The following is a 25,330-nucleotide window of genomic DNA, read 5'->3' as shown; positions in this document are numbered from 1 at the left end:
TACAGACTTCATCCATGAACGAAGTATTACTAACAGTGTTCCCAGTTACCGAAAGACTGGCAATGTGCATCAGCAAGTTCACTCTCATTCTTGACTATGACAAGAACACAACCAGTATCATTACATTTCTTCAGGCTACTATGAGTTTTGAGAAATAAGGTTTTAAAAAATAAGAACACTGACAAACTTAGGCATGAAACAGATTGCTGGGGCTTTTTCCTGCCCTATAAGGTAAAGTTTATTAATACTTGTTTTTATTTTGGCTTAGGAGAAGTTTGTGCCACGAGTAATAGCATTTAATCAAATCACACAATACAAGGCATATAGAAATAACTTTAATTAAAAAACTATGTAGAAGATTATAATATCAGTCATGACAAAGATTTGAATTACTTGCTGGGACAACTTGTATTTTTCTGGCTTTTGTTATCTTTTTCTTTAAAAATAAATGTACAGTAAAACTATAAGCAAAAGTTTGTAACTATTGAATTTGAATGGTTCCCCATCCCCCTTTTGCAGGGACCAGTTTAATTTCTAATCCTCAACAAAACCTTAAGTATCTAATCCCACAGACGCTAAGCCCAGTGGCCAGGATTTTCAGTATTATGGGAACTACAAATTGAGTAACCTTTCTTTGCATAACAAAAAGTGGTTGATACAAATTGTCCTTAACTTTCGTCTAGAAAAAATGGTATTATAGCTCCAAAAAGAATTTTCCTTAATGTACACTCCTCAGTATTCTATATTAAAGTCTTAGTCTTTGAAAAAACTTGAATTCTTGATCTAGGAGCCTATTAAGAGTAGGTATTTGAGTAAGCTATGGCAAGGAGAAACCAAATTAGAAGCTTCTAGCTGTACATTTGCTAGAATTACAACCATATTATGATTTGTATGCTGTTTTGCATTTTAAATTGCTGTCTTGAAGAGGTACATAAAGCAAGTAAAACTCAGGGTGAATTTTCAAAGACGATAGTTTTAAAATGTATCAATATATTAAACTCTAAGTTGCTTCTCTTAATTCTGTTAAGAGTAAGCAGAAAGTCTGTGGTTAGTCCAAGAGAGAACAATGATTTCAAATAAATGAATATTGTATTATCTGATATAAGAATTTCCATAAATAACTTATATTGGTTAAACAATTTTTAGAATAAAAGAAAAAACAACTCCCTTTCCATAGTCAAAGCTTTCAGATGTCTATTATCAGTCAGCACCTGTGCTAGATATTCATGGCAACTTACATTGCATAGAGTAGTTCATATATGCAGTTTTAAGACTACGTGTGTGCGTGTGTGTATATATTCTGTATACACACTAGTATATTCTCATATTACTGAGGCAATTTTAATGAACTGCCATGAGAACCGATACAAAGAATAGTTGTCATTTGATGCAAATCAACTGTATTGTCAGGAAGGGTCTCTTAACAGTTACCCCATAGTGTAGTTTCACATCAAATTGCAGCAGTGTGTGATCTGTGTTACTGACAAACACAAGTTACTAGCATTTGTGTAGGTGAAAAGCTAGCTACTTCTGTGATTCAGGAAAAAGAAACTTCTCTGGCCTGTTTCATGGACAGTGAAAGATGGATACATGCAGCACATCCTCCTTGTCTGGAATTGTGACCAGAGGAGCAGAAGAGTCAGAAGAGGGTTTAGGTTTTTCTTCCTCTTTTCCTTTCAGTTACATAGTTTTCATAATTTGTTCCCTGTCACCTATTTCTTTTAACATTAGTAACTCCTATACCAAAGGTTTTATACTCTTCCATTCCATCTAACTGCATTTTTGGAGGGTGGCCATCCTCTGGTGTAGTGCTACAGAAGACTTCGTCGCGGAAGGCTGCGCTTGCCCCCTCAGTCTGATCCTTTCTTTCATCTTGGCATAATAAGGCTGCAGCATCCTCATCCTTCAGTGGAAAAGCTCGTCGCTCCCACCGCAAAGACTGAAAGGGGAAAGAAACATTTTCAGTTAAGTTTCACCTAATTTGATTATTTGTTAAGGAATTTGTAATGTCAGTTTTTATAATGATTCTTTGAGTATCTAAGTTCAGGTTTTTATTTCCTCTCATACCAAAATGGAATATACTGAGAATTTCTTGACTTTAAGGAATTATTTCTTTACTCTGCTAAGAAGAGCAGATACTGCCACAGAACCCTTTAAGGAAGGATTTCTTCCATTTGCTGTACTTCATTTCTGTCTCATTGTTATTACAGATCCTTTTTCTTCCTAATTTTCTGCAACTTGCATATTAACTTCTATAGTCCCTCCATTCTTGATCTAGTTATTTTTCAACACCCTGTAATGGGGATAGAAGCATGAACTTTGCACAGTTGTAGGATATACTCCCTACAGTAGGCGCTGGATCTGTGTGGAGACAAGTCAAACCCTTTGTTCGCAGCAGGGAAACAGAGGCTGTGCTTACTGTGCGCCATGTGCCAGTCTCCAGTGCTCAGGTTTGTTCTTAAAGAAAGTGCAGTAGAATCCCCATCCCCTAACAGGCAAGTAAGTAGATAGGTCAGGGTTGTTACTGGCAGGCTGTGCCCCCCAAAAATAAAAATACAAGTAAATTGCTAATAGAATGGAACTAGAGTGCTCCACTATAGACCTTCATGGCCATGCTAGACTGAACATCTCACTGAGTTTGATATGTAGTAAAACAATTTACAATAAGCAATTTCTACACACAAGTGAGATGAAGTTAAAAGACAGTTAAAAGAAAATGCAGTCATATAACCTAGGCTTACCTTGATTTCTTGACTATCACTTAAAGAAAGTGAGTCCTGAGCACACAGACTGTGGTTGTCTGCCGGGAGCTCGAGGGGGCTCTCGGCGTTAGCACACTGCTGAGCATTGCCTAGTTCACTTGGGTTTTCCTTCAGAACCAAGTCCTGTCCTTCCATGTTTTTACTGTAAGCTCTAGTAAGGAAATAAATGAATACAGGGTATCACACTAAGTCAGTACTGTGTTTTTCTAGTGTTTCTACCCAAGGTCATCTGATGATCTTCCCAGTGTTGTTTTTAGGAAAGGTTTCTATCCAAGGCTTAAATATCCTCATTGAGTACTCAATCATTGTTGTTACAGTTCTTTGGTTTGACAAGACAGAAAGGGCCATGTATTTGACTTTTACAGTCTTTGAGTTCTCAGTTTATTCTAGAATTGTTTTAACATACATGAAGACCTCAATTCACATTTTTTCCTCTGTATTTCTGGAAAGTTCTATCTAGGATGTGGAAAAGAACTGGAATTCTAGAGTATCATTTATATTAGGAGAACTCTTTAAACAAAGATTTACAGTACATCTGAACAGCTAGGCAGAGAAGGGACTTCATTATTATTTAACTAATTGAAAGATGTTCTTTAAATGAAGAGACAGCTAGATTTTTACATGAACTTGCTTCTTTAGTTGTGGCTATATTAAAAACAATAAAATGTAACTACAAAGGTATTTCAAATAGATAATTACTAATTATGTCACATTTATTCTCTCCCAGTCTTCTTAGGAGCTTGTTTCTGGTTTTGAGACAGAGTTTGGCTCTGTGGCACATGTTCTAACACATGATCATCCTGCCTCATCCCCATGAATGCAGGAACTCTGAGCATGTGCCCAGATCTAATATTTATATTTTTAAAAGTCCCATGAACTATTTGTCTTTTATACTAAAATAAAATTTCTCAAATAATTTGTGTTAAGTATTATTTTTGAGATGTTTGTTAAAATGGATTGCCTAAACTCCAGTACCTTATGCTGGGTTCACTGTTTAAACAACATTGAAATAACTTGCTTTAAGATTCTGGAGAAGAGTTCTTCACTGTGCAATCTATACTGGTCTTAAACTAGAGATCCACCTGCCTCAGCTTCCTAATTAATTACTGGCATGTGCCACCATGGCTGTATGAAATGACATGCATTATATAGAATGTTCCTTATATTTCCTGGGTAAGTATGATACCATGGGTGGTAGCACATAAAGTGTGAGAACTCATTCTGTCGTGTCATTTCCCAGATGCACGTGGGATGTCAGTTTCTGTGTGCAGGTGTCACTTGACACAACAGCTAGTTTTGCATCCTGTGATTTCCTTCTCGGGGGTCTTGCCTGAATTTCATGGCTGGGTTCTGTTCATTCCTCATATGTTGCGGCTTTAATGCTTTAAACTTGAAATACTTGCCTGTTATTTCTTCTGTGCCACTTGCTTTGCTCCCAGAGTGACCACCTAGCTTGCTCTCTCTCTTCGTATTTTTTGTGTCTTAGGGAGAAGACTTCATCAGAAAGATCTTCTATCTGGTAAGATTTTTAAAACATGAAAACAAGTTTCAAATGGTCTTTGTAAGCACAGAGCTTTTTAAAACATCCTACTCTTGGCCCAAGTTTTAATATGTACCTAGATTATAAATGGGTTCTCTCCATTTGCCACAGCTATGGGATTATTTTGTTATTGTTTGGGTACAGGCTCTTGCTGTACTAAGGCAAGCTTGAATATGCACCCCTCTTACCTTAGCCTCTAGAGTGCAGGGATGACAGGTATGTGCTACCTTACCCAAGCTACAAAAAAAATAGTCTTAAACTTTATTCATTCCACAGAGTAATTATGGATTATCCATTATGAAGTACAATGTTCACAGAATATGTCAATGTCAAAAAAAGTAAAATGAATTGAGGTAAATCAGAATTTAGTTAATTGACTTAGTTAACTGGGTAACTCTGGGGAATTCGGTTTTCCTGGTAATGATCATTCTGACTTAGCAAGAGTGCAACAGAAAAGCAAAGTGCATTAACAGTAAGATATTGGTAGCTGAAAAATAAGACGAGTGGGTGTAGAAGCACTGTTAGTTGACAGAAAGTATGTGTGTGCCCTCTGTGTAACTCTAGCTTTCATTAGAGACCATCATCTTGGAATTAGTGTTACACTGTATTTCCCCCTAGTTGCTCCTTTCCTTAGTTCTTTGAGAGTTTTGAGGTTCATACAGTGTGATTCCCATCAGTGTTCTTAATGTAATTTTATCTATGCAGGTTTAGAATCCTTTACCAATAACTTCAGCATCCAAAAGTTGGGATCGGGGAGACAAACTTTTCATATAATTCACAGCTTGATCAGAAATGCTGTGACAATATTTATTTTTTCTGTTATATCCCATTTGTTCTGTATGTTTAACTACAAAAGCATTAATATTTAATTATTGCTAGGACTGTCCTTGCCTCTTGGTACTAACACTACAATATGTATCACACTGCCTTTTTGTTTGGTTTGGGAGATAACACTATGCTATATGACTTTTGCAATCAAATTTGGGAAGGAACATTTTTCTAAAAATATCCTTTTTGAAAAGATTTTTATCAATAAAAATCATGGTTTATATTTCCTTTTAGATATTTAAATATCAAATGATTTAGGCTTTATAATGTGAAAGGTGCAATTATCACATTAAACATAGGCAGCTTACCTCTTCTTTGCTTAAGTTCTGTTCATCAAGAGGCTGAAGAACCACCATCCTCCAGCTGTTGAAAACAAAAGAATTTCAGACAGCTTTTATCCAAATACAGCGGTTTTCTTTTCTAAACACAGCTAAAAATATTAGGTTTTATTTCCTCAAGATTTCCATAATTCAAGTGGTTGCATTTTAATAGTTTGTCATTTTAAAGAGAAAAAAAAAAGATTTTATAAGAGAAAAAAAGAAGATGAATTTTATTCTTTATACCTTACAGTGAATAGTTTCTTCTACGTAGTCGCATTCTCTAATTATGTACTGTCTGAATTAACACACTGATAAGCTAATCACTTGGCTTGGGCAAAAATGAGAACCTGACCTGATTCAGTTTTCTTTGGTATGGAAATGTGAATCAGGCCCTTTTTAATTACTAGCTTAACAAACTGGCTCACAGAATTCTCCACTGTGAGTTGAAAACATTGTTGCTATGAAACACTATTAACCACAACAATATTCCTTATTTTAGAAAATGCCAATCTTGTAGATACGTAACTGTAGTGCCTACTAGTAGAGTACCAGACTAATTCCTCAGATTAATTGTGAAGTAGTAAGTGAACTTACAGAATTAAAATGGAAATGAATGGGCCCATGTGTTCATCTCCAACTTTTTCTATTTCCTAGTGCCATTTTCATATCTAAAAGAGATATGAAAATCTCTATTGCTATAAAAACATAGTTGCCTTCATTGCCAGTGGATGTAGATCTATGCATGGAATCGAGGAGTGCCTTAGTCTAGTCCTTTTCTAGCTCAACCTTCATGTATAAACTATTCCAAACCTCCTTGTCTGGCTAGACTTTGCACACTGGTATCTATGTAAATAAACATTTTTACCTTTTTGGATTATTTTCCTAGATATTCCCTCTCATTTTTCTATTTGATTTTTTTTTATTGCTGAATTAGAGATAAATCAGAAACTCATTTTGTTTGCAAACATTACTTTCTTAACAGTGAGTGCACATGCAAATAGTTGATTTTTGTTTTTAATTCTTTGCAACCAAGTATACCTCTATCATAAAAGGCAGGAGCTGTTTGTTGTAATGTTTACACTGCTGAAATACTATGGTAATAAATATACATAATAGATACCTAAATATAACTAAGTAAAAATCAATTTTGAAGGCTAAAGTCAATCAATCTAATGTAAAGTTTCCTTTTACCATTTCCCTTCTATGCAAATAGGGAAAGGGGAGCATTCTTTTAGTTAAAACTTGACTCTGAATTTAAGTTTATGAAAGAAAGAAGAAAGAAAACAGATGGAAGTATACATACCGTGGAGTAAGTATTTCTTTATACTGGAGTTTCTCTAACTTAGCAGGTGCTACTAATGACATGGGGATCACGATGTTATCTATATCGTAAGAGCTCTCACTTCTTAGCCTCCGCCGTGCAGTACTCTGGAACACAGGATTATTGTACTAATTTACAGTAATGTTTTAGTTATCTGTGCTCATGCCTTCATTAGTTATATAAAAATAATACGTAGTATATATCTGTGACATATTTTTTGTAAATTCTTGTTCTCAAATTTGATTATAAAATGCTAAGAAAGCCAATTAAATTAAGAGTGTTTATCTTTTGTAACCTAAGACATTTCTTTTGGAACACATGTAAAGAATATTTTGTGTAGAAACACACACAATTATTTGAAAGTTCCTGAGTGAAGATGGCTGCCACAGATCTTCATGTATGTATGTGCTCCTGGCCCCTGGGCTTCAGACTGCCCATCTAAACCTTCATACCTGTGACCTCTCTACTTCTGGGCAGCAAAAAAATAAAACAATTTAAGAACACAAATCCCATATGTCAGTAGCAAAACTGTGTTTAGCTTCAGATGTTAAAGAGTAGAGATAGTCATAAGAGTTGTTGTTTTTGAGACAGGGTTTTTCTGTGTTGTTTTGGTGCCTGTCCTGGATCTCGCTCTGTAAACCAGGCTGGCCTGGAACTCACAGAGATCTGGCTGGCTCTGCCTCCTGAGTACTGGGATTAAAGTTATGCATCACCACTGCCCGACTGAGGTGGTCATAAGTTTTAAGCATAGCCAAAGAATAAGGTGCTAGCTTCCAAGTCAAAAATGATTTATTTAACCAAATTTACTATTTCCTAATAAGATAGTTCTAAAATTTACTACTGAATAAGACTGGCATAGATTAACAAAATATTCTGACAGTTTTTTATTAGCTTGTTTTATTTTTAAAAAAATCTATAAAGCTAGTTTAGAATTTACAAATTTAAAAACAACCTACTTGTGAGGATGAATTCTGAGTTCTTGATGTGACATTGGCATTAGAGACAGTAGTAAAATCGCAATGGGATCCTGGTTCTGGACGTTGAAAAGCAAATTCTTCAAATCTAGTTCTTTCTCCTGCTGTGGAAAGAATCCTTCAGAATGTCACATGTTAAAAATGACCACATGTATTAGAATTATTTTCCAAAATAAGTGAGAGGTGGTTGATCATTAGTTTGTTTTTGTTTGCTTGCTTTTAAAGACATAATTTTGTTCAGAAAACAAAAGAAAATTATAAAACAAGTATATTCTTGCTACCAAGTATTTCTGGGGCTTCAGTGTTGTCTGCCTGTTTCACTTTATATGGTTCCTTGAGTAACCTTTTCCATTGTCTTTTCCCTATTCTTGTTTTTTAAGTGTCCCATTCAGGCTGTATTGTCAAGACTGATCTTAAGTTTCTTTTCTTTTTTTCTTTCTTATCTTTGCCTGTCTTACTTTCTGTGAGATTTCCTTAAGTTGACATCTGAGTTTTTATTCTTATTGTATTTCATTTATTTTTTATTTAATTTTAGTAAATTCTAAAGATTCATGTTTTCTGGTATTCATTTGATACAATATCCTAATCCTGTTTCATGAATGAATTTTTTCACAATATTCATTTCATATAAAAAAGTTATGTGTTCCATCAAGTTCTGCTTTTTATTCCTATTTGTAAGTATATTTGTGTTTCTGTTCACTTGTTTAGTGCTGTTATCTGCATTACTTCAGTATGAATTGTTTAAAAAAAGAGTATTTTCTTTATAATGTAAAAAGTAATAGGACCAACTATATATTTCTTCAGTTGTGAAAAAATAGTCTTTATTGGTTAGTAGCTTCAAAATTCACATATTAAAATGGTAATTGCCTTCTAGGTTTCTTTTATCCCAGAAGAATTCATTTTTCAGGGCACTGTCTTGTTAGGGACATGCCTAATTTACCAAATTTTTGTAATTATCTACTTATTTATTTGAAATATATCATTTTATTGATTTTTTTTACTATCCCCTTATATTCATTAAATTTGAATCTATCACTCATTTCTATTTAGATAACTAATCTATATTTTATAGTCTATATTATTAAGAGATTACAATTTCCCCCATGTATTGGCATGTATATATGAAAGTTCCTTAAAAGTTAGGTGATCTTTGCTTGACTGCTCTTAAAAGACACTTAAGCAACATCTTGAGATGCATTTGTGAGCTTGTTCATTTTCTACCACAATGTGTTTGATCAGATTGTAGTGATTATAGATCTGTTATTTCGAGTGAAATTTCTAAAGACACTGGAGGCAAATGTAGATCCATTGTATAAAATTATAAATCAGTACATTTTGGTTATAATTAGTTTCTAATTTACTGAGTATGTCCATGTTATTGAAATATAACATCTGGGAAAGATTTAATTCATGAATGTGATGTGTGTTAGGACAATGAGCAAGAACCAGATGTGTACAAATGACTTTCTCTTCAAACTCTATCATGCTGGTTTTCTTCTTAGCATTAACAACGACTGTAGCAACTCATCTCCTAAGTCCCTACAACAAACCACACTCGATATTATTAGAGCATGTCTGTTTTCAACTACTATTTCTTGTTCATCTTACAAATGTTAAGTAGAGAGACTAAGGAGAATTAAAAAGGGGCATTGAAGTTCCTCAGTTGAATCCTGACCACTTTCTCACAATCTAAAACATTTAGTAATACTCATAAATTACTATCAGGTAACCTTACTCTGACTAGTCTGATTCTACTATAACCCAGGAGACTAAATCCAGTCCAGATAACAGGTGGCAGAAGGCACAGGAAAGAAGTCATTGATTGCCATGAAGTGGACAGATACCAGCGAGCAAATTCTGAACTAAGTACATGACTATACTCATAGGGACATAGGTATCTGAGGTAGGTAGTGAATATTCTGGATTATAAATTCCCACGAGACAAGGGTTCTTTGAAGAATATAATTTTTATTTTCAATATTTAACACTAATGGTCACATCTTCATTTTAACCTACCTAATGCTGTTTCACTCAAGTGTCTCTTTTTTCTTCCCTGTAATAGTTGTGCAGATGACTGTGACCTTATCTGAGGCTTACATATAGGTGAATATCCATTTCTCCACTGATTCAGAGAAGTCCCTTGTACTAAAACAAACGAAAAGAAAGGCTATGTGATGTTTTTGTCCTTTAACAGAGACAGTGAACAGCTAACTTGCTTCTACTTATAGTGTTGAAAATTTTAAGGTATTATTAGTTCAGAATTACGTGAAATGAAATAAAAACTCAATTACCAAGATGGATAATTCCTAAACTAAAAAGAAATGAAATAGTAGGATTTCTCAAAAATGTTCTCAGGAAATGCCCAATTTCCATTTGTGTTTTACTTATGTATAAGTGGATAAAAAGAAGGGGCTGTGCTCTTAATGTCTTCAAAATCAGTGAACATTGGGTCAGATCTGTGAGTCTGGATGAATGCCAATTGAAATCCTGAGGTTGATGTCCTTAAATCTAGAAACACTCTTCACCAAGTAAGCATCAACATGTCATAACACATGGACTCTGTAAAAGCATGAACCTCATTTTACCCAATTGTGACAATGATACCACTGTTACTTAACTTTTGAAACCTGAATTTAAAATAATTTTACGTTAGTATCTCTGCCTCAGTTTCAACATATTTATAAAAGCAGCTGTCTTGAGGTTATAAGGATTCAATGAAGTTTTCCTGAAATAGGTGTCTCCTATGGAAAATTTGTCATAAATGTTACCTTAGTCATCGTGAGTGCTGATTATCTGAACCTCATAGTTCCAAACATTGCTTTAGTCAGTATCTCGGCTCCTTTTGGGGGAGCAGGGGATAAAGGTTTGGAAATGTGGGAAAGAATTGAAAAAAATATGTAGACTCAAGTGTCCAACACACCAAGGGAAAATAAATAGCCTGACTAGCCTACCACGAATCCAGTTACAAGATGTCAGAGCACTCTAAAAATGGCAAGCCAGATTTTTTGATATAGAGGCTTATGTGTAGATACACACATTTGCCAGCAAAAATAGAATATAAATCAGAATTTATGAAGCATCACTGCAAAACTAATGTCCTAGGGAATTTAGCTGAAGAAATCCCAAACAGAAGTACAAAGGAAAATGGTTAACACAAAAATTTGATAAATATCAGTGTTTTACTAGACCTGCAAGAGAATAAAAATGGCAAAGGAAAAATGATGTGGAGCAACTGGTAGACTGTAGAAGCCAGTACCTACCTCAATCAGCTAGATGGTTTAGAGAGGCTAACATTCAGGTAACAGAATCTACCTTTCCATAGAGAAATGGGTCTAAGGTAAGGTCCTCATCATGCCCCGCTTTGAAATGTTCTGTGTTGTCCCAACTCCAATCTGAAAACAGTTTTGAGTTCAAATCTCTGTGCTTTTCTCACAAACTGATTACTATAAGTAATAGTGGTAGAACAGCGCTAGCCATAAAGATCAGTTTCAAATGTAAGTATACAAATTCCTAAAATCTTCAGTACTGACACCATAAATAAAACAACAATGTAGAAGTAAAAGGACTATCTTAAGAAATAGTTTGTGGAGTGTTTCCGGAGTATAGAATAATAGGACTATAAAACAATAAAGAGAAACAAGTCCTCAAAGCCTCTGCAGAGAATTCTCAGAAATAAAATATGCTTGTTCAGATTTTAAAATGATAATTAGTTGAACCATGGAACAAAATAGTCACAGCTAGGAAAATCAAAATTTGCCTGGAAAAGCTTCCACAATTGAATGAAGAGAATGAAGAAAAGAAAATGGAATGATAAGAGCAAAGTAAATGAAGAAGAGCATTTGAAGAAATAGCCCTGGATTTTTCCTGAATTGCTTACAATAACTCTTAAGATTTTAAAGAGTTCACTTGAATGCCAAACAGCAAGTTTTTAAATATGTTGTGTGTCATAACAGTACACATAGATAAATATATCCTAAAAGTTGCAAGAAAGAAATTTAAAAGATTACTGTAAACGAATGAGGATTAGTTAATTGGATGTAAGAAAACACTGACTAGGGAAAATAGCAGAATTCTTAAGACATCTGAAACTTCCTTCCATCCAACCAATGGAGAGAAAGGTGTTCAATAGGAAATGACAAAGAATAATCTTCATATACCTGGACAGCATAACCTAAGAGGGGAAGCTTACATCAATTGTACACCTTTACTGTCAGTTGGGTATTTTTAGCAAGTCCCATTTAGATCTTCATTGCCTTATAGGTCATAGGGAGGGGAAAGAGGACAAAATAGCTTGTATAAAGGTGCAAGACAAAATGCAAGGTGCAAGCTGGACACAGTCTCTTGTTGGAGTTTAAGGGTCTTCTATTAATTCCCTAAAGTACCTTAAAAGGATACAGGTAATAATTTGTAATCTAAATATCATTGGCTATGATGATCAAAGGAAACTAAAAAATTAGACTTTCAGTGTAAACAGGTTATTGTGTTGGACTTATGTAGACATAAAGAGATTTCAAAACAAGCTTGTAAGATCATACTGGATGAAGCAGCCTGAGCCCTGAGTTTTTGGGTTGTTTATAGGTTATGCTTTTCTTACTCCTTGCAGATATTCACTTTAAAAAAGTTAAATACGACAACTTTGACATACTCAAATTCAAAAAACAATTGAAACAATACAAAGAATTTCCATATGCCCAATACTCAAATACTCAGATCCTCTTCTGTATGAATACACCTTTCTGACATAATGTTCCCTTACAAAACACACAGTGTTTCTCAAAAGCAAGATCTTTTATATACCCACATAGTTGTCAAGAATCAGAAAATATTACTAGCTAATTTATAGACATTCATATTCAACAGTTATTCCTATAATCTTTATGGACTCTTAATCATGTGATGTGTTCTTTAGGTCTTCTCTTAAAGCCTTATCTTGAGTTCTGCTCCCTTATTCATACCCTATAATACTTTGATAAAGACAGGCCTTTCAGTTGGCTTTTGCTGGCATCTCCTCTTGATTAGATTAATTATGTATTTACTCAACTTTACAGTTGGACTTTACCCTGCTTCTTTGTCTGTAGTCCACATGACTTTGTAAGTATAAAACCTAAGAGGACAGGATGAAGTGCTGTAGTGAGCCAAGGATCTGTCTGCTTACCTCCCACATTTACTCTCAGAAATACCAGGCTATTTGTAGATACTTGGAAGCACCACATTGTATTATGTCTCCACAATATGCATTTATTATCCATTATTTAAAATCTTACATAGTGTAAGCCAACATTGCATGTAATAACGTATCACATAACTGTGCCAGTGTCTAAATCAGCTGAGCCATAATTGAAATGCAGAGTCTTGGGCCCCATACCAAACTTCTTGAATTAGAATCTGTATTCTAACAGTATTCTTCAAGCAATGTGTTTGCATGTTGAGTTTGAAGAATACTCATTTGGAACCTTTCATCTTTGTATAAATTCCAAAATGGCTCTTAGCATTTTTATCTTTCTAGAATTCCTCTGTCTATATCTCATCCCCCTTAGCCTTCCTTTTTGCCTTATCATAAAAGAAGTTATTATAGATTGTTACCATGTTTCTTTGCATCACACCCATAATAGTTATTCTTGTTGACTTTCTCCTTTGTTCTCTCTCTCTCTCTCTCTCTCTCTCTCTCTCTCTATATATATATATATATATATATATATATATATATGTACAGTAAATCAAAGGAAATTAAATCTTGGTTTCATTATATATGTATATAATATATAAAAATATATTTAATTTCCTGTGCTTTACCTTTGACTTTTTCAGCATTTTAGAGTCTGCTTAGCACTAAGTACCTTCTCACTGTGGGGGCCTACTTTTCTTTTAGACATAGGAAGAATCATAATGCTTATTTGAGTTGAGAATGGTAGGGAATAAATAGAGGAAAAGAAACGGGTACACAAAAGAATATTGCCTAGTAGCGTGGCAACATGAATCTCAAGCACATTCCACTCCATACATTTACAGTTTTCCATTTTATGTAGCATGTGACATATCACTATATTATTGATAAATTCAGTATCAAATTATTGCCTAACATACTGCCTCCTTTAAGTCAGAAAAACAGTAGACCATGAGAAGAAACATAATCCTCTTCTCTAATGCATCGTATATGCTCATTTTTGCATATTGCCTTTCACTGAAACATGTACATTTTATAATCCATACATACCTCAAATATGAAGTCATAATTTAAATTAGAATATAAGTATGTAGGTTTTTTATCTCATACTTTACTACTCATTATTATCCAGATGTTGCCTAATATTTCTCTGACTATTATTTAGGCATTCTGTAGCTGCTAGGCGTCAGCTGTTGTCACCACCATCATGAAGGACCACTTTAGAATGCTGCATTTCTGGGTTTGTAAAAAGAATTTATTAAATCTCAAATCTTATGTCATACGAAAGTACCTGGACATTGCCTATATTTTCTAATACTGCTTCTGTCTTCTTAAGCATGGGTAATTGCTCCTTGCCCAAGGTGTTTTGATTTATTCTGTAACTTTTACTATGAGAATTGTTAAAACACAGAGACTATAAAGATGATCTCTTCTGAATGTTGCAGCCATCTTTAATATAATCAACTAATGACTAATTTGTTTCATGTCACTGTTGCCAATCTTTATGCTGCAATTTTTAAAAATAAATTTATACTTTTTATTTGTATCATGTCACCATAAATCCCTAAAAAACTGATTAAGTATAGGTATAGTTAAGTGATCACAATGCATTATTAAAAATGACAAAATATTTATTATACAACAAAAGTCCATGTTCATATTTGGATTGTCTACAAAGTGTATTTGATAATAAGCTTTTTTTTTTTTTAAGCCAGGTGGTGGTGGCTCACACCTTTAATACCAGTACTTGGGAGGCAGAGACAGGTAGATCTCTGAGTTTGAGGCCAGCCTGGTCTGCAGAGCAAGGTGCCAGAGACAGAGAAACCCTGTATTCAAACTACCCCCGCCCTAAAAAAGTTGTTTTTAAATTTGAATGTATATAATTTCTTCATCAGAATTCCAACAAACTCCTTACATTGAATATGACTTATATATTTACTTTTTTACATAACTGTAATAGCTTAAAAAAAAGAAAGAAGAAACCCTTCCATTACATGGCAGTATTCTTTGTTTCTATCCTTAGATGAACCTTTAAGATACTTTTAAAATTGCATATTCTAGTGTATATTTAACCAATTAACATAATTCTATCATATTTAAGTTGTTACTAATCTTACATTATCACAAGTGCTAAGACATTCCTGAATAAAGACTTTTATATGTAATATTATACTAGGTTTTTGAAAATAACTGGATCATTATACAGTTTTCAGTTCAGTAAATATTCTCAGGAGGTCCAGAAGCAGCAATTTAGTCTTAAAGTCTTCTAAGTGAGTCTTCGTGCCTCCTAAGTGGTCTGTCCCAATCGTTGGTGTTATGCGAAATATTCAAGAATGTTGTTTTCGTTGTAGTAATAGAAATTATTTAAAATGTATAATCTTATCAATAGGCAAAATATTTAAACATTCACAAACTGTCTAACACACAAGTCCTCAATAAATGTTATATTTCTTTTCATTTTAGTTATTACCAGGGATATCTAGATTTTCTAGTTTTCTTAAGGCATTGTTAACATATATATCTGAAATATATATAAAAATTCATCAGTCTTAAATTTGTTTTAATGTGCTATGTGAGAACAGATTGTAATCAGCCATTATTTAATTCTACTGAGTACAAATACATGGTGGTTACTCAGAGCACAACCTTTGACTCAGACTGCTCTCTAGTCCTACCTCACTGTGATTTGCCTATTCAAGAATAACAATATCTGCCTTTTGTTTAAAGTACCTTCTGATACTGTTGATATAAGACTACATCAAGCATTTGTTCTTGTCATTGGTTTAAAGATTTGTATGTTTGAGTGTTTTATCTGCATAAATGTATGTGTATCACCTGCATACCTGGTACCTGCGGAAGTCAGAAGAGGGCATAAGATTCCTCTGGAATTAGAGTTGCAGATGGTCCTGAGCAACCACGTGGGTGCTGGGAACTGCACCCAGGTCCTCTGCAAGAGCATGTGCTCCTAACTGCTGAGCCATCACTATAGCCTCTTGTCATTGACACTTATTCACTAAAGCCTCCTTTCTATACTATAAAAATACATAGTAAGTACCTGTCTCTCTCTCTGAGCCTTCCTTTTGTTTTCTGGCTTTTGTTCAGTATCATCATACTTTATTATAACTAGAAAGCATTTTGATACATGACAGCTCCTTTTGAAAATTTCAAAACTATATTTGCTATCTTTCAACATTTTCTCTGAGATAAACATCAGGATAATTTTGTTCAAAGAGAATATTTCAGCCAGGCTTGGTGGCATACACCAAGAACCCCAGGATTTAAGAAGCTGAGATAAGGGGACCCTGAGTTAACAGCAGAGCTGTCTTAACTGTGTTCCACTTCATCCTGGGATAACTGTTGCAGCCCAGGCTTCCCTAATTCTGGCAATTCTCTTATCAGCCTCCCAAGTGCTGGGATTGTAGAAAAACAATTCTTAATAAATGTAACTTTAAGGGTGTAGTGGTGCATGCCTTTAGTTGCAGCACTTGGGAGACAGAGGAAGACAGATCTTTGAATTCAAGGCTAGCCTGGTCTAATGAGTGTTCCAGAACAGCCAGAACAAACAGAAATCTTGTCTCTGAAAACAACAACAGCAACACCCTTTCCTGATCCTAATTAAAATTCTCTGTATACAACAATATAAAACAGACATCTTAAGTTTCAAAGTATCTTCTGACAAGAGCAGTTTATTCTCTTCATAAGGGAACACCTTTCATGCTTTGTTCCTTAAAAACTGTAATTTATTAAAGTTTTCCAATGTAAATCCTACTTAAGAGATATTGCCATCTGTCTTGAATGAAGACTTTGTTACTTTATATATTCTGTCTAATTACTACTGCACTTTATAAAAGTTGGTGGGTTTTTGAAATCAGTTTTCTCCCTCTGCCTCGAAGTGCTCTTAACTGAATTCAGGGCCTTTGAACACTGAGCAACACATAACACCCCCCCCCCCGGCCTAAAATGGCTGGGGTTTATAATAAAAACCACTTAACATATATTTATTTTACTCTGGAGTTTTGCAAGTAGATATTTTTGCCTGGAAATAATTTGTTTGACTTCTTTTGATACTAAATTACAGCTTTGCAGACAATTAGAAATGCCGATTTTTTTTTTCATTTCATATTGCTTCTAAACATAGACAATGTCTTCATTCCGTATCAGAGAACTCATAAACAGTTCATTATTTTTTTTACTTAAAATTATAGAAGCCAATTCCAATTTATTGTTATTTATGTTATTAAATAGGTATACTTTTTTTACTCAGAAAAAGTAACAATGCTATATATTCTAATGGTTACCAGCTTTCTTGATCATTTCATGGTTATACTCTTTGTAAATATAAACAAAAATCTATGCTTTCTATGGTTTCTGGTATGTCTCTATATGTGGTTGAGCTACATTTTTCAATACTACCAGTTCCTTTTATGTTTTCTCCTCTTCAGTACTCTTGATGAGCTATGGGATATTTCAAGATCACCAAGTCTACTATAACTCCAACTTACATTGCATTAAATATCCACACTAATAAAACAAATTGGTATCTGTAATTTTACCATATTAATAATACTGTTTTCTACTTATCAATACTTCATAACTTTCAAGAGGTATCAGACGTTGCATCCAAGGATTGTTCCTACGTTCGTTCATTCATTCCTTCATCCATCTAGTCATTCTCCCTCTCACCCTTTCTTCCCTCTATGTCCCTCACTCATGCTCTTTCACCTTCCATCTTCTCCCTCCCTGTCTCATGTCCTAGGACCAAGGGACTCAAACAATAAGCAATCCACACCACGTGTTTCTGTGTGTGTGTGTGTGTGTGACTTATGGAAAAAGTATTAAAAATTAAGAATTTGCATTTATTATTTTGTTAAATTTTATTTACTTATGAAGCAAAAAAATAAACGTGGGCAATGTAAAAACGTACAAATGCACAGGATTTGTAAATGTGACATACCAGATGGTGGCGCTATGATACAGTCACCTATAAATGGATTTTCAGCAAGCTCTCCTTTCAAGTCAGTCTTCCTAAATAAGGTCTCAAAATGAAGATGAAGGGGAATCTCTGGAAAAACAAAGGAAAACATTAATTTTCAGGGAACACCACTTTCCATAGCCTAATACTAATTTTGTTTCCTTTTAATAATTAGCACATAAGCTGAGAAAAATAAGTTTACACAGTAAGAACTTCGAGAGATAGAAGCATCAGAATACTTTTCCAAGAAGGTTGGTGACCATGTTTAGAAAGTTACTAATTTGGTATATTTAATAAACAAGAAGCATATGAATAACTCTTAAGATCTTCCTTTAGTATGTAAAAAGAAGTCATTATAAAATGTAACTTAGATGAATAGACACAAATGCACCTAAAAGATCTTTATAAAAGCATTTAAAAATAATGAAAATGATATGTTTATATGGTGGTTACACAGGGAAACACTGCTAAGAGTAGAATACATGAGAACACCAAATTTCACATTTTTTGACATGAGTATAAGTGAAGCTACTTGTATAAAGACTAAAATTCATTGAGAAGCTGTCTTCCTTCAGATAGGTTAATGCAAATGAAAATATTGACATATTTTATGCTCAAAAATGAGCCAAGTTACAAGCAAGATGTTCTTTATATTTAATTACATTAATTTATTGTGTTCAAGGGTGATAGGTTTGTACAAGTGCCACACGTAGGCATGTGGAAGTCAAAGACAACTCATGGAAGTTGGGGTTTTCCTTCTGCCATATGGGTCCTTGGGACTAAACAGGTTCTCAGCCTGCGGTAAGTGCCTTTTACCTGGTTATTGGGCCAACCTACTAGGCCAAAGTTCATATTTATTAAGGATCTTTTTCAGTCATAAATTTGAAACCTGGGCCAATGAGATAGCTTAGCAGATAAGGTGCCCTCACCAAGCATGACCACATGGTGGAAGGACAGAACCTACTCCAGAGAATTGACCTCTGACCTATACACACACACACACACACACACACAAATGAATACAAGTTTTATAGATGTAAAAACAGTCATTTTTAAAAGCATAGGTAACAGACACCTGAACTTTTCCTGAGAAACATTTCTATAGAGACTTTTTTTGACCTATTGAACGTTTTGCCAGCAATAGGCAAAATTAGTCATGAACATGTATATCAGGATAGTCTAAAGAGGTTCTGTGGATCAGGCTAGCCTCAAACAGAAATTTCCTTATATCTGTTTCCTTAGTTCTGAGGAAGTGTGTCATAAGAGGGGTGTGTCACCTTGGCTGGCTCAAAGGATATATTTAATGGCAAGTCCATGTGTAAATAGAAAAAATTATACTTAAAAAAAGTCTCAAATGTCAATATGGAATTTGCTGCAAAAACATGAAAAAAATAAAATGGAAACAAATTAAGTACTATGCTTTAAAATGCTTTTTAAACTTCAAAATTTTGTTTTCATGTTGCCTAAATATAACTTTGTTTCCCTCACACTGCTCTAACAAGAAATCCATCTGTTCCACCATGGTGAGGGCTGGAAACATGACTTAACTAGAGATGGCCCTTGTTCCTATGTACCTCCCTAAAGTACCTTATAGGTTTTTAGCAAAGTATTTTATTTGTTTATTCCTTATATTTATATGTGTATGGTATTAAAACTAGAATGCACGTACCATGAGGGATTTTTTTATACTTCTAGCACCTATTTAGTATAGAGTAGGTATTGAGATTTCTGTCAAATGTAAGAAGCGGTAGCTTGTAGGTAAAGAAGCTAATCTCATTAGACTAGATGTCTTCGAGTCTGGAGAAGTATATATTGATCTAGTCTCAGAGTTATGATTTAGAATGAGGCTTTTAACCTTTAAAGCTACATCAAGAGAGAAGCAAATCAGTTAACAAAGAGTAATAGGAATGTCAGTCTGGTGTCAACTCCTGGCTCCATTGTTCATTAACTAAATGACTGTGGGTGAATAACCTCTCCAAGTTTAATGTGCTCATGTGTGAGATGAAAAGGACAACAGAATGTACTCTTAGGGGGTTATGAGAATTAAAAATATCCGGTGTGCTTAGTATACATAAATAATTCCAGGGCTACATGGCGAGGCCCCATCTCAACAATCCCCCCACCTCCAAAAATAAAACTCCAAACATTTTTAAGAGATTGCCTGTACTTAAAGGTTATATTTTTATTATAGGAAATATTCCAAGTTTCATGAGGTAGCTTACCTGATGGCAGTGACAGCACAGGATGAAAAGAGGAATCTAGCTTTGAGACATGCTCTCTTAACAGCTGGGACTTGGAACTCTGTTCCCAGTTGTCCCAACTTAAAGGTGATCCCATGTAAGGCGTCTGTGTTGAATTTAAAAATGCTTCTTTTGAAGGTAATGTCTACAAGAAAAAATGAAAGGTTTCACCTTTTAAGACTTGATCGCGGACTGTTACACGGTATGTATGTGTGACACCAGAACAAAGTCCTGGCTAAAGTAAGTCACCCGGATGTAGAGCGAGAGAAATGAATGCATTGGCCATGCATCTGGAGAGCTATGGCCAGCCCCTTCTGGGTTTTCCAAATAAATAGTAGTATCTGACATCCTTTTTAAGCCTCCTTAGGCACCTGCATATATTATTGCACACATTTTTGTCAGATGTTTTCAGTTAATTTTTTATTGTTTCCATTATAAAAGGTTTAATTTTTTAAAAAGATGTTTTATTATGTATGAGTGTTTTGCTTGCATTTGTGAGTGTCTGTCTGGTGCCTATGAAGGCCAGAAGAGGATGAGGGATACCCCAAACTGGGGTTGTGTGCTGCCATGTCTCTGCAGGGAATTGAACTCAGGTCCTCTTCAAGAACAAGTGCTCTTAACTGCTGAGCCATCTCCCCAGCCCTATTGAAGGTATTTTAAAATGGAATTAACCGTTATGTATTAAGTATATCCCCACAACTCTACCCAACTTTCTTATTCCCCCAGTGTATTTAATACTTTTCCTTTGTCTTCAGTAGGAGATAGGAGTCCAAATATATTGTCCATATGTAATACTAGTTTGAATTTTTTAGTTAATTCTGAAATCTTTATTTGAATGAAACAATAAGTTCAGTTTCATTAATAAATAGAAAACTGGACAAAGGAGATATTCTTGTTTTGCAACTGATTATAGCAGGAATGACATAAATTTACAAAATTTCAAGTCATGTGTGTGGGGCTAGAGAGATAGCTCAATAGGTAAAGAAAGTCCTTGCCACGCAAGGATGAGAACCTGATTATACCCAGCACCCATGTACTGTTTACAAGGATATATTCTCGGTTTGCCAAAATAATTATTAATAGCAAATTGTTTTCTGGGCCTTTTGAAATCACCATGTTTTTTCCATGGTGAATTTCATTAACATATGTATAAAGGTCAAGTCAACCTTGGATTGTTTTGAAGAGTATTCATAGGGGTTCATCAGATTTACTTTTTCAAAGACTTAGCAATTGGTTTTGTTGGCTTCATATTTGCTTGTTTTATATTTCACGGATCCCTGCCTTACTTTTTTTAGGATTAATCAAGTACTTTACTATACATTTTCCTCGTTAACATGTTCTTTTACTTCTTTATTTCTGCTATTTGTTTGTGATATACAAGGATGTACATGCTTATGTCTATGTGCACTTGTGTGGGCAGGTGCATCCACTGTGTGAAGAGGCCAGAGATTAATGTCAAGTTGTCTTCCCCTGTCTCTCTCCACTTTACTTGTTCATTTTTGAGACAGTGTCTCATTTAACCTGATGCGGGCCAGGAAGATCCAGCTCCTCTTCTCTCCTCCAGGCATGTGCCAGCACTCCTGGCTGTCTATGCGGATGCCAGGGATCTGAACTTGAGTCTTTATGCTGGTACAGCAAGCACCTAGCTGACTGAACCCCTCATTCGCTTTCTTGTGGTTTCCTATGGAGTCTTAGATTCCTACTGACTTTCAATACATTCTTTTACTTTTCTCATAAAACTCTAGGATATCAAAATACTTTAATCCCATTTACTCTTTTTCTTGCCATGTAACATTTTAGACAATTTTGTCTAACAAACTGTTTTTATATGAAACATTCATACATTATAATTTTAATGATATTTTTAATAAAATTCTGTTTACTTTTTCTTTCAATACTTAAGGAAATTTTCATTCTTCTGGTATCCATTGTTTTGCTGAGTAGTTAGCCTATCTCTAGAGCCTAGACCATCAGTGCTCTCATTTCAAGATAATTTATCAGGATGCTGTTAATATATTCTCTGTCTCATTTGTTTTGTTTTGTTTTTAAAGCAGGTTCTTCATAATGTTTGACCTTAGTCTCCTTGAGCATCTATAATTAAGTATTGTAGACTTTTTGGCTTGTAAATAACAGATTCTAGAGGCAAGAAAGTCTTAAGTGACAGATTCTATGTCTGTTGATGGCCTACATTCTTCATGGTTGTATTTTACCTAAATTGTCACATCGCTCTCTGGAATTGACTTATAAGGTCACTAGTTTCATTCTTGAGGATTCTACCCATGAACTAACTACTTTCGAAAAGTCCTAGCTCTAAAGAATCAATGGAAGGTAAAATTTGTAAGTTTGTGGAAACACATTCTATAGAATTCCACAATGGCTCTCTAGGAAATGTCTTGATTGATCACTTACAAAATACATTAATTCCTTCTTCCAAAGTTTTGACTCACCAAACAACAACACAAAAGTCCAGCATCCCATTATTTAGATGTATATATTTAATATACATCAAGTACAAGTAAGATTAAAGATTCAATTCACCCTACAGCAAATTCCCCTCCATCTGTGAACTCACATTATATACTTCAAAAATAAACAGTAAGAGGGAACAAGACGGATATTCTCATCCACCCACCCAAAAGAAGGAAATACTTGTGCAGAAACAGTCAGCTTCAAAGTATGAGAGACAACACCCTAAAGGAATTAAAAGATAAACAGACAATAGACATTTTTATACTTATCCTTGGGAGATTTGAAAAGAAGGGAAGTATCTGTGAGGCTATCAATGACTTGGTCAGTACTATTCATTAAGTGAACATAATTAGCGCTAATTAAAAGTTCATCCAAAATCAACAAATTTCAACTCCTTTCAAGTGTGGACGGGACATTCACATGTATAACAGTCTTGTGTTGGACCAGAAAACAAATTCTGTACATTTAAAAGGTCTGAGTGGAGGGCTAGAGGTGTGGCTCTAAGGTTAGGAGCACTTGCTGCTCTTTCAGAAAACCTGGCTTTGTTTATTTCCTAACACTGACTTCTGGTGGTTTACAATCATATATAACTGCAGGTTTGGGCATCAGAAACCCTCTTCTGACTTCTGCAGTCACTGAATGCATGTGGTGCACACACACATGCAGGCCAAACACTCATACAGAAGGTGTTTTTAATCACAAGACAAATCTGAGATAATAATACTGTGATGTTTGGAAATTACTTGTAAATCTAGGATCAAAGAAAACAATCATGAGACATCAGAAAATACAAAAGATGCTAGAAAAAGGAAAGGAATTAAGCCTCAAGTGCAATCTGAGCCGTGCTAATGTGGCACTCCCATTAGACTGGCCAACATTAAAGCACTGACCATCTTAGTTAGGCACCCATAGGATCAGTAGGACTCTCAAGTAGTTACATTTCTGATGGCAATATAAAATACTGTCCAAAAAATGATGACACAAAAAAATGCACACTAATATGTTTGCAGCTTTTATTAATATAGTGCCAAGTCAGCAGCAACCCAAATGACCAACAGCAGATAAATTATGATAGTCACACAATGTAAAGTGCTTTATATGATCTCATTCCTCACTAGTCCCTGTTTCCTTTCATGCCCCTTAAAAGCATTTCATTGTAGTTGATCCAATTTTTTTTTTTGATTCTTTATTATAGAAGACACTACTAAGGTTAAAATACTTGAATCTGTGTATGTGCAATTGTCCTCTTCTCATTCTAGTTCTGTTTGTCTGTACTGGAGCCACTGCCAAGTCCATATTACTGTAAGTCCCAGCACCCATTCATTCTCTTCCCTGTCTAAAACGTACACTAAGCTAGTCCTAAGTCTTTGTCGTTATACATATCAATAAGCTATTGAATTTCAAAAATGACTTGCTAAGTTTTACTGAGCTTATCTTCAATTCAGAAGATAAAATGCCTGCTATTTAGGAAGATATTTTACATACTACATAAAAACTTTTCATGTTTCTATGAAAGAGTTATATGATCTTAGAAAATTTATAATCTCCTTTTGAGGCTATACTTTGCTTTTTAAAAATAGTTATTTAAAAGGTTCTTATATGGTAAATGATTCTGGTTCTAATGATTTGTTGATATGATTATACTTCCTATAGAATTCATGTCATAATCATCATAATTTCGGGTCTCTCCTAAACTCAGAGTAATTGTTCCTTCAGAACCGCCACTGTCATCTAGCACCTAGAGCAATTAGTTTCAATGGCAGTTGCCCATCTCATCCATTGTAGGCCAGATGTTGTTTTGAAAACTTTGCTTTCTCTTTAGAAGCTTTATGATTATTTATATTCATATTTATATAATTTATAATCTCGTGAGAATCTGTTTAGGTATGGGTTATTCCCTTATTTTAGTTGATGGACTTGTTCAAACTAAATGTGTGCTTTTTTTCTCAGGTATCAGAAATATATGTTTGTGTTCTAGGAAATTCCCTTAGCCTTATATTCCAGTCCTTACAAAGGCAGACTAATTCCAACCACTCTATTTTTAATTTCTAAAGACCCAATTTTGTTTTATGGTTGTTACAACAGTCTGTTCTGGAAGTTATCCTATCTCTACCAAGCTCAGCTTTAGTCTCTTGGCCTCTTTCTTTCCTTTCTCCAGAATCTTCTATCTCCTCATTTCTCATTTTCATTCTATTTTTTCCAAGCACAATATTCATTAACATTTACATTTCGTCTTTTTCAAAATTGAATGTAAGCTCCATGAAGGTGTGGCACACAGTAGGTAATGTTTCTTATTAAAAGACAGGAAAAGGAAGAGATGAAGGACATATCAAGTACATTATTATAAAAGCTAAATATTCCAGTGATAGACATGAAAGCCTGTTTTCCCAATAGATGTCCTTCCTGAATGACGTTTTATATGTACTTAAGGAAGTTGTTAACTATACCAGCTTTAACCTACTGGAAGTTTGCACTTTGTAAGGCTCATTCGTATTAATCAGACTGGTGCTCTTCTATTATGAAAGGGAGAATGGAAATGTGTTAGTCCTGCAGATTTCTCCAAAACAATTATTCTGGGCAAATAATAATAGTAAAAATAAATCAACAAAGAAGTATGAGAAGAAAATGTAGCATTTTATTTGGCAAATATGATAGAGAATGCCATTCTTCACTGGCTTGAAAGAACTAATACATAACACAAAGAAAGAGTATAGGGAAAACAAGCCAAGGACCACACAAG

At 34.5% G+C, this 25,330-nt stretch overlaps 1 protein-coding gene across 6 annotated transcripts in view; it reads right to left on the bottom strand.

Annotated features, from left to right (window-relative positions):
* Window positions 1-203: 203 nt before the first annotated feature.
* Kansl1l (KAT8 regulatory NSL complex subunit 1 like) overlaps window positions 204-25,330 on the bottom strand; it is a 90,915-nt gene continuing 65,788 nt past the window's right edge. For 2 of the 6 annotated variants that reach the window (XM_076550194.1, XM_042260183.2), the window contains exons 7-15: window positions 20,104-20,266; window positions 17,864-17,971; window positions 9,762-9,890; window positions 7,728-7,849; window positions 6,754-6,878; window positions 5,439-5,493; window positions 4,166-4,278; window positions 2,742-2,913; window positions 204-1,939 (exon numbers count right to left, since the gene is read on the bottom strand). In XM_076550194.1, the coding sequence (XP_076406309.1) occupies window positions 1,709-1,939; window positions 2,742-2,913; window positions 4,166-4,278; window positions 5,439-5,493; window positions 6,754-6,878; window positions 7,728-7,849; window positions 9,762-9,890; window positions 17,864-17,971; window positions 20,104-20,266 (1,218 nt within the window). In that variant the 3' untranslated portion in view covers window positions 204-1,708. The remainder of the gene's footprint in view (window positions 1,940-2,741; window positions 2,914-4,165; window positions 4,279-5,438; window positions 5,494-6,753; window positions 6,879-7,727; window positions 7,850-9,761; window positions 9,891-17,863; window positions 17,972-20,103; window positions 20,267-25,330) is intronic. The other 4 variants (XM_076550195.1, XM_042260184.2, XM_076550196.1 and 1 more) reach the window with 3 other exon arrangements.

This window comes from Peromyscus maniculatus, chromosome 13, assembly GCF_049852395.1.
Source record: "Peromyscus maniculatus bairdii isolate BWxNUB_F1_BW_parent chromosome 13, HU_Pman_BW_mat_3.1, whole genome shotgun sequence".
Taxonomy (NCBI): Eukaryota; Metazoa; Chordata; class Mammalia; order Rodentia; family Cricetidae; genus Peromyscus; species Peromyscus maniculatus.
The sequence above is the reverse complement of the archived record's forward strand: the minus strand, read 5'-3'. Positions and strand labels throughout refer to the sequence as shown.